Source organism: Callionymus lyra, chromosome 6 (assembly GCF_982586985.1).
Source record: "Callionymus lyra chromosome 6, fCalLyr1.hap1.1, whole genome shotgun sequence".
NCBI lineage: Eukaryota > Metazoa > Chordata > Actinopteri > Syngnathiformes > Callionymidae > Callionymus > Callionymus lyra.
Window position 1 is genome coordinate 20,622,837 of NC_141823.1, and position 12,400 is coordinate 20,635,236.

Sequence of the window (12,400 nt, forward strand, 5' to 3'; positions counted from 1 at the left end):
AGATAAACAGTCAAGTTAATTATAGGCTTTATCGAAAAGTAAGGTTTTAAGATTATTTTTAAACATAGAGAGGGTGTCTGCCCTCCGGACTGAAGCCGGTAGTTTGTTCCACAGCAGAGGGGCTTGAAAACTGAAGGTCCTGGCTCCGAATCTACATTTAGAGATTTGTGGTATAACTAGTAGATCAGAGTTTAGGGATCGTAAGGTCCTTGAGGGTTGGTAAGTTTGGATTAAATCTTTAATGTATGTTGGTGCTAGACCATGTAAGGCTTTATAGGTTAGGAGAAGGATTTTATATTGTATTCTAAATTCTACAGGAAGCCAATGTAGGGACGACAGTACAGGGGAAATGTATTCGCGCCTCTTAGTCTTAGTCAGGACACGAGCTGCAGAGTTCTGAATGAGCTGAAGAGTTCTGAGAGACTTTTTAGAACAGCCTGACAGAAGAGAGTTACAATAGTCCTGGAGGTAACAAAAGCATGGATGAGCTTCTCAGCAGCATCTAAAGGAAGGAAATGCCTAATTTTTGAAATGTTACGAAGGTGGAAGTAAGCAATCCGTAAGATTTTTTTTATGTGTGAGTTAAATGATAAGTCCTCGTCAAAGCATACACCCAGATTCTTTACAGTGGTGCTAGTAGCAGGAGCAAGTCCATTTTGTAAAGCTAGATCATTAGTTAATGATTGTCTGAGATGTTGCGGACCAACTAGTAAAACCTCAGTCTTTTCCGAGTTCAGTAGGAGGAAGTTTTTGGTCATCCATGACTTGATATCTGTGATACAGGACTGTAATTGTGTTAGCTGAATTCTTTCATCTGGCTTCATGGACAGGTAAAGTTGGGTGTCATCAGCATAACAGTGAAAATGTATAGAGTGTCTTCTAATCAAGTCCCCTAGTGGGAGCATATAGATTGTGAATAGTATTGGACCAAGAACAGAACCTTGTGGGACACCATAGCTGACCTTAGTGTGTGTCGATGAGAGGTGGTTGACATGTACATAGTGCGTTCTATCCGACAGGTAAGATTTAAACCAGTTAAGAGCCTAAATGGTTTTCTAGCCTCTGTAGAAGGATTTGGTGGTCGACAGTGTCAAATGCAGCACTGAGATCTAGAAGAACAAGAACTGAAACATGGCCCTGATCAGAGGCCATCAGTAGGTCGTTACTTACTTTTACCAGGGCGCCTCTGTGCTGTGGTGTTCCCTAAAACCAGACTGAAACACCTCAAATTGATCATTGTCCTGGAGATAATCACAGAGCTGACTCGTTACCACTTTCTCCAGAAGTTTTGAAATGAATACTAGATTAGAGATAGGCCTGTAGTTAGTGAGGACCTCTGGATCGAGAGTGGGTTTTTTAAGCAGAGGTTTAATTACTGCAACTTTAAAAATCTGAGGCACATAGCCGGATGTTATTGACAAGTTAATAATGTCAAGTATGAAAGTGCTAAGTAAGGGGAACAGTTCTTTAAGTAGCCATGTGGGAATAGGATCGAGAAGACATGTTGTGGACTTTGAGGAGGAAACAACCTGGGACAGCTGTCGAGGACTCACTGGTAGAAAGGAGTCAAAGTATGTATCAGTCATAGTGTCTGTGACCGGTGAGGCTGCACTGGTTGTATTAGACGAATCTAGGAGGTCTTGAATCTTTCCTCTAATAGTTGCAATTTTTTCATTAAAAAAGTTCATAAAGTCATTGCTACTGAGATGAGGAGGGATGGACTGCTCAATGGACTGATGGCTCCGTGTCAGCCTGGCTACAGTACTGAATAAGAACTTGGGGTTATTCTTATTTGCTTCTATAAGTGATGAGTAGTAGCTGGCTCTGGCTTTCCGAAGAGATGCCTTGTATATTTTTAACTTATCCTGCCAGTCCTGGTAGAATTCATTATGTTTTGATGAACGCCATTTCTTCTCTAGTCGTCTAGAAACCTGTTTTAATTTAAGTATGTCACAATCTAGGCGTAAACCAAGTGCAGGTGAGAGTTAGCCGCAGACTAAATTCAGGTGCAGTGCAGGAGGGAAATGTGACAATTAGTTTGTAATGTTAATGGATATGGTTTGAAACGTCGGGATTTTAACCTCTCAGTTCTGACTGTTAGGTCTTGAAAACCAAACTCTCAGATGATGATCCTGTTACAGAGTTTTGCGCTGAGCTCATTCAAGTCCCTTTTGATGCGTGAGGCTTAGGGATCACTGCAGATTCTTAAGCTACGAATTATTGCCCTGTTCACTGAATCAACATGGCTGTTTAAAGCCCGATTTGCACGGCATAAGTATTACCGGTGGACCAAGGGCGATTTGTAAAAATTGCAGAGAATGTCGGAAATTTAATCCCATGCGAATGCGCCATGTGTGTGATTTGTAATATAATAATTCCGCCTCAAATTACCGACTGTATTTCACCTATCATAGGCGTCACGTGATATTACTTATCGAGTGCGAACCTGCATCCAGGTGTTTGTTATTATATATGGGCGCTCTTCCATCTTGCCACGTATAAGCTATCTTTCTCTTTCTGTAATTCCGCTCCCACACCGTATGGTTGTGCACCATAGATTTGAACATGTGCAAATGTACTTAAATTAACACAGAGGTGGCTGGTAATTTACATATCACCAAAGGTCCGCATGTAAAACTAGTCCTGTGAGAACAGGGCTTGTTGAACAAGAAAAAGGAAGCTCACAAAACCTTAATGCTACACTACACTTTTTGAAATGGTTTATGCAAATGATTATTCTTGTCAAACTGCATCTCACGTGGGACAAAAATGAGTCAGTGACAGGGGTAAGAATGCCGCTTTCTCCATGAATAAGGCAGGAAATGAGTCACAGTAATAACTCTGGAGTAAACCACATATATATGGACCACAACAGTGGTCAGTGTCACAATACTGTTATTGTTTTGCCGGAATTTAGGCTAAAAGTGCATTAAACGGTCCATTTGAGAAAAATAAAAAAAATCCACTTACATTCTGGTCTTGACAATAAACATGGTTATTTATTTAAATGTTTCCTCGACCTTAGGAATTGTTCAGAAAAAATGAAACAAGTCTATATTTTAAGCTTGTATTTAATGGATGCTCCTAGGCTATCAGCTTACATTCTTGAATGAGAAATATATATATATATATTCTATTTAGATTTTTTCATTTTATTATTTTATTTCTGGGTGTTTTATTTGTGGTATATTGCTCTTGCTGTTGTTTAAACCGAATTTCCCCTCGCGGGACAAATAAAGGATTTCTGATCTGATCTGATCTGAAATGACGTCATGCAGCAGCTGAGGAGCAACTTCTGCTACTATCTTTTGGAAAAAGACTTGAGATTCAGTTGCCACATTAAAATTGACAAACATTTTTACCTTTAACTCTAAAAAAAACTAAATTTGTATTTTGGTTTTATTCTGTTTTCTCTGGATATAAAGTAACTTGATGATTAATGACTATTATGTTCAGGTAAAATTTTATTTCCTTGTAAACGGCCTTTATCGACGCTCTCTTCAACTTTGTCATGTGTCAACATTTGAACAATAAGGTTTGACCGCTTGTTTGTTTTTGTTTCAAGACTTTGTTCATTTGTTTTTCATTTCCAACCACACACACTTCTTTCTACCTCCTGCTCAGTTCAACTCTCCAAAATGTCTACTTAACACCTGAATAAAAAAGTTTAGTCAAGGTTTTGGATTTACAAAGGGTGTGGTCATGACAAGTGGATTTAGCATGTTAAGCTGAGGTTGAATGTGAGAACGTACGAACATGAGCATAAGTAGAATAGTGTATTTCTGGAAGATGCTTTGAACAATTAACCATAGGTTAATCAACATTAGAAAAGAAGGTAATATGGAGTCCCTTTACTTGGGCTTGGTTCTTCAAACATTCTAAAACCAAAAAAATGATGATACAAATACTTTAGGGATTTTCTGGTTCGTCACGAGTCAATAGCTCGCACACAGGTTTCAGTAAACAGCATTTTTTTTAAAATTTCAGACAGGATGGAACATTGAAAGTAGACAACCTTATCTTTTGCAAGGTTGTGTAAACCAGTTGGCTATGTGCCTGTAAATGGAAAATTTAGTTCTTGTCCAACCTGTTTGCCTGGCAAGACAAACAAGATGATCCTTGTTATATAAATGTTCGCAGGTGACAGAGGATCTTAGTCAATAGAACATTTTCAGAATCAATCTGCATCAATGGCGCCCCGAGCAACTTTGACTTTTCTCACGACTGCAATTGTCATTCTCTGCGGGCAAGGTGAGCTGTTCCTCTCTGTCACCTATTTAAAGCGCTAATATTTGTTTTTGAAATATAATCCTATGTGTTAAGTTGACTATTTTCAATTTATTTCCTTTACAATCATTTCTCCTCTTCAACATTGCTATTGTATCTCCTAGAATCAATAAGAATAGTCACATTTTGTTTTTTCATCCAGACATTTAAGTTTCAAAATGACCAAACATGTTAACTTATATTATTCCAGTTTGCAAAAAAAATGTAATATTTTGTAATATTTGTAAAGAAAACAAAAAAAACCCTACCATGATATGATATACCAGGGTATTCAAAATTACTGATTTAACAGAAAAAGGTGTATCTTTGAAAAACAAAACAAAAAGTGTTTCAGAGACAAAATCCATTTTTTAAGAACAGTTTTTAAGAACATAGAATAATTCAAATTGCCATTTTTCCACCTAACAAACATAAATATGTAGTTTTAATTCATTCGAAAACAAATAAAGCGAACAACAATGCACTGTGGTGTAAATCATTCTTCACTGTATATTCACTCGTAATTAATACATATTATACTTTATGATATTTCATTAGTAGCTCTTACATTTATTAAATTGAATTTTTGTTTTTGCCTTCTTTGTGTACATGTTGTATACTACTACACTGTATTTTAATAGTGTTTTGTCATTGTTCAACACCCACATTACTATTAGTCTTGATCTTATAGTGCAACGTCAAAGTAATTTGATAGAGATTTATTCAGTTTTTGTTCCATTTTTTTAAGAAGTTGTTAATCTAGCTGCAATACATCAGATAGTGTCATTATTTAGAACAGGCAAACCGAGAAATATTATGTTTTAAGCCATGTTATATTGGGAAAACAAGTTGATAAATAATGTGTAAATGCTAAATTATTTACTTTCAGCCTATGTGTATATGTAGGCGATCATAAAGCTACACTTATGAAGCTACACAAATGAATCTTGAAACGGAAATAAACTGTGACATACAGATGTTTTTATTCAATGAATTCACTAATATAATGTTTCTCATCTCCACAGGTGTGTTCAGTCAAAGTAAGTAACAACAACAACAAGGAAAAAAATCATGTTTTTAATATAATATTTCACAAAGTGCATGGAGCTGAACTCAAGCGTGAATGAGAGTCTCAAGCAGAACACATGAGTTAAAGAAATGTACAATCTAATAAAGTCCAAATAAAATGCCCTTAAACTTGGGGAATAAATAGGAAAGGAGAAAAAAGACAGAGCAGGAAATCTGAAAACAGAAAATAAGAGAGGTCAAACAACTAACTAAATACTTAGGGACTGATGCAAAATTTGCCTCCTCCACCGTGTCCACTGCAATCAGAGAGGCCTTGGTCTTGTGTCCAGTGATGGTTTTGACACCATCCCAGACCTCTCTTATTAGTTCCCCGTTCAGCTTCTCCTCCAATCTCCTCCTGTAGGTGTCCTTTGCCTCCCTCAAGCAATGCTTCACCTCCTGCTGTGCTGACCTCATGGCGTCCCTGTCCCTGCTCCTGAAATTCACCTTCTTCCTGTTAAGGACATCCATGACCTCCTTAGTTACCCACTGTTTATTATTTGGGTAACAGCGGACAGTCTTAGTAGGGGCGACAACATCTAAGCAGAAATTTAAATAATCCGTTAGACAGTGTGTGTGACCCTCGATGTCCTCACCATGAGACTTCAGCAGCACATCCCAGTCTGTGGTGTCAAAGCAGTCTCTGATGGCGTCCTCCACAGCTGGTGTCCACTTCCTGATTGTCCTTGTGGTCATAGTCTGTCGCTGCACCAGAGGAATGTACTGTGACCGTAGATTACATTATTTCTGCTTTTAGTTTGTTCTCGCGTTCCTGTTGTTACCTCTTGTTAGCAAGAAAATGATATTATTTTGCTAATAAAAGATGTCTGTGTCTCGTCTTTCTAGATACAAACTGTGATGAATGCATGTAAACTTGATGACGACGACAATTAGAAATTGACATATTTAAATGGAACAACATACATCTTAAATTATACAAAGGATTTAAAGATGTATTATGTTGTTGTGAATTTATGAGAATAGTTTGCCACTTTAAAGGCTAGATGGACAAAGTTTGGGCCATGCTTTTCCTTGATCTTCAGTAATGCACACAATAGTTCTCTGTTCATCATAACCGTATTTGATTGACATGTGACGTCTTCTCAGCTTGTGGAACTGCACCACTCAACTCAAGAATAGTTGGGGGTGATAATTCATCAGCGGGAGTTTGGCCATGGCAGGCCAGTTTACACTATGATGTTCGGAAGCAACACATCTGTGGAGCTACTGTCATCAGTGACCAGTGGTTGCTCACTGCTGCCCATTGCATACTAGTGTAAGTACATCTTATACTGAGGTGGTCACCCCAATATTGTTATTGACAAATTAACATTCAATAGCTCTTTTTTTTTTGATTTAATTTAAACAGAAGCTCACCTTCAAACTACACTGTCTACTTGGGCAGAGAGAGACAAACAGGTTCAAATCCCCATGAGGAGATACGCAACTTGTCTGAGATCATTGTTCACCCCGATTACAACAAGGAAAACAACGTCAATGACGTCGCCCTCCTGAAGATGGAAACTCCTGTAACCTTTTCCAACTACATCCAACCTGTTTGCTTGGCAAGCAATACCAGTGATTTTCACAACTCCACCCCCTGCTGGGTTACTGGTTGGGGCAGACTGGCTGCTGAAAGTGAGTAAATGAACCACAATTATACAACCTTTTTAGGTGAAGGAATGTTTTAACATAACCTATTAATGCATTAATAATGTTTAAAAATATTCATTTAGTCAGTTAGTTTTAACGGGAACATTTTAAAGTTTTTCTCCTGAAGTGCTGGAGTGTATGTGCAGAGAGCGAAAAGGCAGAGAAAAATACAAATAACAATCACGTGTTCTTTTCTTTTCAAAGAGCCAGCGGCAAATATACTGCAGGAGGTGCAGATTCCTGTCGTTGGAAACAATCTTTGCGATTGTTATTACAAACATTTTGGACTGGATCTGATCAAGACTCAAATGATTTGTAGTGGTAGAGAAGGCGAAGGAGCATGCATGGTAATTAAATTCAAGGCTTATTTTTTATCTGTCTGTTTATGGTACTCAGGTGTCACTGAGTTGCATCCAGGAAAAAATACTTCATAGAAGTAACACACCTATGAAAAGGAAAAGCAAATACCCAAATATTTAGAAAAAAAGAATCAGCAGCATCATAGAAGTGTGTGAGGGTAGTGAAGAACATGTGAGAGTGACGAGGTGTCCGGTAAGAGTGCCTTGAGATTCTAGGTTAGTGTAGGTTAACATCAGGGATAAGCTCTCAGCGCCTTCTTGTTTTTATGGTTTTGTATGGACTGACTGCAGAAGTTAGGGTGAGTCTCCATGGACCATGGAGTCTGCTAATGATATAGTGATTTGTAATGGGCATAATAAAGAGTAGGAGGAGAAGATGGAGAGGTGAAAGTATGAGCTGGAGAGAAAAGAAAGATCAAATAAAGCAGGACAGAATACAGAAGTGAGAATGAGGTAGAGACAAGAACAAGTAAGAGTTCTTTCTCTTGATAAGTTCACCAGGCCGGAAGGTTTCAAGTCGAAATTGGCAAATAAAAGTCAGAACAAAAAGATAAACAAATGGAAACAGAGGGTTGCAGGTTGTAGGCAGTCACTGGAGCTCTAAGGAGAGCAAAAGAGAAACAACAGAAAACGCTGAAGTGTCCAAAGATAATCCAAGATGGATGTCAGAGTAACAATGGTACCAGGAAGAACAACTCTCTCACGTTCATAAACCCTCTGTCCTACAATCATTGCTCAGCGAAATCAAAAGCACACAAAAGGAGTGGAAGCGGATCTAAAAAATAAACCACTAAAAACACAACTATGATGAGGAAGATATAAAGAGTTTGTGAAAATGGCTGATGATTTTGAATCCTGAATAATAAATGAGGGGAGGTGAAGAAGAGAGTGCAGGCAGGGTGGTGTTCTGTTCAGATAGAATGAGTTTTATGGGTTGGTAGTAAGACCTGCATGTTGTTCTGAAACAATGAGAGCAAGACAAGTTAAACCGAAGATGTGACTGAGAAAGACATTATAACCACATTAAACCAGTGTATAAGACGGACATCTCGTGTGTAAAGAACTGGAGTCAAAGTTGTGGAGGACAGATTCAATTGATGCGTTTCCAGTTATCCCTTAAATGCAATTTATGATGCATGTCATTGATAGTTTGCATTCGTTTTCAGGGGGATTCCGGTGGACCCTTGCAGTGCAAGCAAAACTCAAATTGGGTCCAGGCAGGCATCGTAAGTTTTGGGATCCCGTGTGCTCTTGGTATACCGGAGGTCCATGCACGGGTCTCATATTTCGAGGCTTGGATCACCAGCATCGTGAACGGGTCCAATGTTCAATTTGTGACATACACGTCAAATGGCACTGATCCAGACAATAATTTGAATTGTAGTACTGCTGTTCTCCATCTGCCGCCCATCCTAAGGCCCCCGACCACCCCGTCGGCCACCTCCCCCGACAAGACCACCAATGCCACAACCAGCAGCTTCACGGCTCACACTCTTCCAGCTTTGATCCTTGCTGTGGTTCTGACTTTGTATACTAGGAGCTAATTTCAGTAGAAAAAAAGTTTTCTTCCATAACTAAGAAACAATTTAATTTTTAACAGCAAAACACATAACTTGTACATTACATACAACTTACAACCTTTTTTTGTTCATGAATTTAAGATCACACGCCATTTAACACTTGCAGAGATAATACGAGTTACTTCGAGTATCACTCGATTGAGTAAAATTTGCACTCAATTTATACACTTTTTTTTACCTTCCAACAAAAACAATTATGAACAGTTACTGCATTGCTCAAAAATAACTTCATTATCAGGTTTCATCATTTAATACAAACTTCCCAGCATTGGGGTTAACTCACCAGACATTGATGAGGGGCGATGCAAGGGGTTCCCACCAGGGTAATAGGAATTTGACAAAATCCCCCAACATGAACCAGCCAACTACTCTTGCCACCTTAGCAATGTCACCTTCTTCTGAGGAAGGGGAGCCTTGCAGTTCCGTCCATACAGTGGCGCTCTATGGAGTGTGCAGTCCCAGTTAATCAAACCCTGGGGCGTTTCCCTGTATCCCAGGACACTGGGACTTAAAGGGTTATTTCAAACAAAATTAAAATTCCACTCCTTTTTTTCTCACCCTCATCTGTATGTCACTATATAATGTATGTCCATTTTAGGTCATCTAAAACATCTGTAATGTCCATCTTGTATTGAAGCCTCAAGAGCAGTGATTTTTCCGGAAAAAAAAGAGCATCAGCGTAAATCTTGTGCACTGACACTTGCAAGTGTTTGAATGAGGATAAATTGATAGTTGGAGCTGTTATTGATTGAGCCATACGTCTTGAAACCGGCAGCTGATTTGATAGCAAAGCCACTTTTATTTACAAGGCTCTCCATGCTTGATTGCTGCCCTCGAGCATCTGTACACTACTTATACTGAGAGGCAAAAACACATATGTACTGAGATCCAACCATCAGCTGTTGCTCAATGTTCAATGTTCAATGTGTAACTTTTCTGCCTCTTAGCCAGGACTTCTTTTAAAAAAGAGGTTTGTAAACTCAATGGGATTTTCCTCTGGTTAAATAAAGGTTTTATTAAAAAACAAAACAAAACAAAAACAGTCTTGCTCTCATTTTATTGTAACACCAGCTGATAGAAGTTGCTCCGAGACTCAAGAATAAAAAATGTGTGTTTCGTCTGACAAATCACATTACAAACTGTTGATTTATTCTTCTCTGCGGCACATCTTTGTTGTAAAATAACATGGAATCACCATTTCTTACACCTGTGTTTACAGCCAAAGCGTGCACGGAATGAGGCGCCGCATTCCGAGCAGCTGATATAGGATTGACTTCAGTCTTTCCGCATCACGTCATGTCGCTTATATTGTTTGAATTTGTCACGCATGAAATAAGTGGAAAATGTGAGGCGTGGCCAGGGAATGTACAAAGTAAAACATTCTATACAGACATTAAATCACTTCTAATTTATAATTTTGCTTCATGACCAGCATTTAGTTTATTTCACTACTTCACAACCTTTTTTAGTTTCATTACTCATCAATATCTGTAGGAAAAAAAAAAGGGTCAAGATTTGTTCGTTGTAAGGTACCTTTTATTTTAAGTCATGAGCTCCATCAGCAATATCAGTTCCTGGACTTTGAGTTTGTCAGTTGTGTTGATGCTTAATGCTGTGGCTTTAGACAAGTTTGTTGTGGCTTTTGTAATTATGTTGTGCCTTTTGCAAATATGTTGTATCTGAATGTTAATATGTTGTGTTATGACCAATGTTCCCTCTAAGCTGGACGTCTCTTGTTGTGTTATTATTTTATATCCGAATGTTATTATGTTATATCTCAATGTTATTCTGTTGTGACTGAATATTATTATGTTGTGACCGAATGTTATTATGTTGTATCTCAATGTTATTATGTTGTCTCTGAATGTTATTATGTTGTATCTCAATGTTATTATGTTGTCTCTGAATGTTATTATGTTGTATCTGAATGTTATTATTTTATAACGGGGTTTGGTTAGGTCTTTGTTATGCCACCAAAAGCCCTGTCTACTGTGAAATGAGCCATATTATTATCAGTGTTACCATGTATCTCACCACCTTATGACTGTGACTTGGCTCTCCAGAGCTTCAGACTTCAGTGAAAAAGGACTGCTAAATTCTATTGGGGTATGTTTTTTTTTGTTTTTTTTACCAACATTTTAGAGCAGTTTCCCCTTTATCTATAGATTCAACTCAAATTCTCATCGGGTGTGAAGAAGGTTATAGACAAGAAAAATACATCTGATCTTTCATAAAATATTGGACTCTGTTATTTAGCACCTTAAAACAACTGCAGCTGACACAAAGTGCTTTATAAAAACATATAAATACCACATAATAAAAACAAAAACACCAAGATAATACAATAAAAGCAAATAAAATAAGTAAAAGGCACTAAGAACAGCTACTGATTCTCATGCTATGTTAAAAGCCAGGTAATAAAAGTAAAATGTGGGTTTCAGGACCAGTTTCAAAAACCCAACAACCTTATCTACTAACCTCATCAGCAATTTGCTGTTTAATAGCAGAGGGAAAACTTAAAAAGGTGGCTCAGTGCAGAGAAAAAAATCGTAGCTTGCTGAGAAAAGTTAATACGCTCACCACCCAGCAGGGGGCAGTAGTCCGCCCCTATATAAAGCCTCACCTATAACAAAAAGGTATCTGGGGTTTCTACATCGAGCCCAAAGCAGCGAAGTGTTGCCTCTGGGTCAAGGTGCCATCTATTAAGGATTTCTAGTATGCTCTGGCGAATTTGATTTCCTTTGATTTTCCTGTCAATTAATAGAACTTTAACAACCTGCAAACTTAATACTCATTTCAGAGTGACTTGAATTTCGTCGAGCCTTAGGCACACCTGCAAGTAAGTAAGTAAGTAAGTAATTGGTATTTATAAAGCGCTTTTCTCGGCAAAAAAGACGTGTTCAAGCTCAAGTAAAAATTAGTAAAATAAGTAAAATAAATGCCCTATGGTTTATAATTTTGTAAAAAGTTAAGGAGCAGAATGTACTTAAAAAAAAAAAATGTAACTTTGAAATTATGAAAATGAATGGAATCTTCAGGTATAAAAAAACCCCATTATAATACTAAATAATTAATAAACTTCAAAGTTTCAACCAGGTGTATAACATTATTTATGAATAGCGATATGAGCCAAAAATGCATTTTTAGTCAATGTCCGATCTTTATTAACTACACTGAAAGTCTTCTCAGCTTGTGGAACTGCACCGCTCAACGAAAGAATTGTTGGGGTTGATTTTTACAAACTTGTTGGACTGGATCTGATCAGGGTTCAAATGGTCTGTGGTGGTGAAAAATACAAAAAAGCATTCCCAGGTAATTTAATTCACCGCTTTTCATTCATCTGTCTTTTATGTAACTCAGTGGTCATGAAAGACTGGGAGCTCTTCCGGCCGGAGTATAGAAAATAAGGAGCATCCTTAAGGAGGATGATCCATGGACCACTTGCTAATGATTTGTATCACAGCCCCAATCAAA

General features: G+C 37.9%; 1 protein-coding gene across 1 annotated transcript; it reads left to right on the forward strand.

Moving 5' to 3' along the window:
* The first annotated feature begins 4,119 nt into the window (after window positions 1–4,119).
* Window positions 4,120–9,966, forward strand: LOC148077496 (chymotrypsin-like protease CTRL-1). Its single transcript, XM_087794155.1, has 6 exons — window positions 4,120–4,251; window positions 5,292–5,306; window positions 6,442–6,610; window positions 6,704–6,972; window positions 7,192–7,334; window positions 8,513–9,966. The coding sequence occupies exons 1-6, from the start codon at window positions 4,191–4,193 to the stop codon at window positions 8,888–8,890; spliced, it is 1,035 nt and encodes a 344-aa protein (XP_087650281.1). The 5' UTR covers window positions 4,120–4,190; the 3' UTR covers window positions 8,891–9,966.
* Window positions 9,967–12,400: the final 2,434 nt, after the last annotated feature.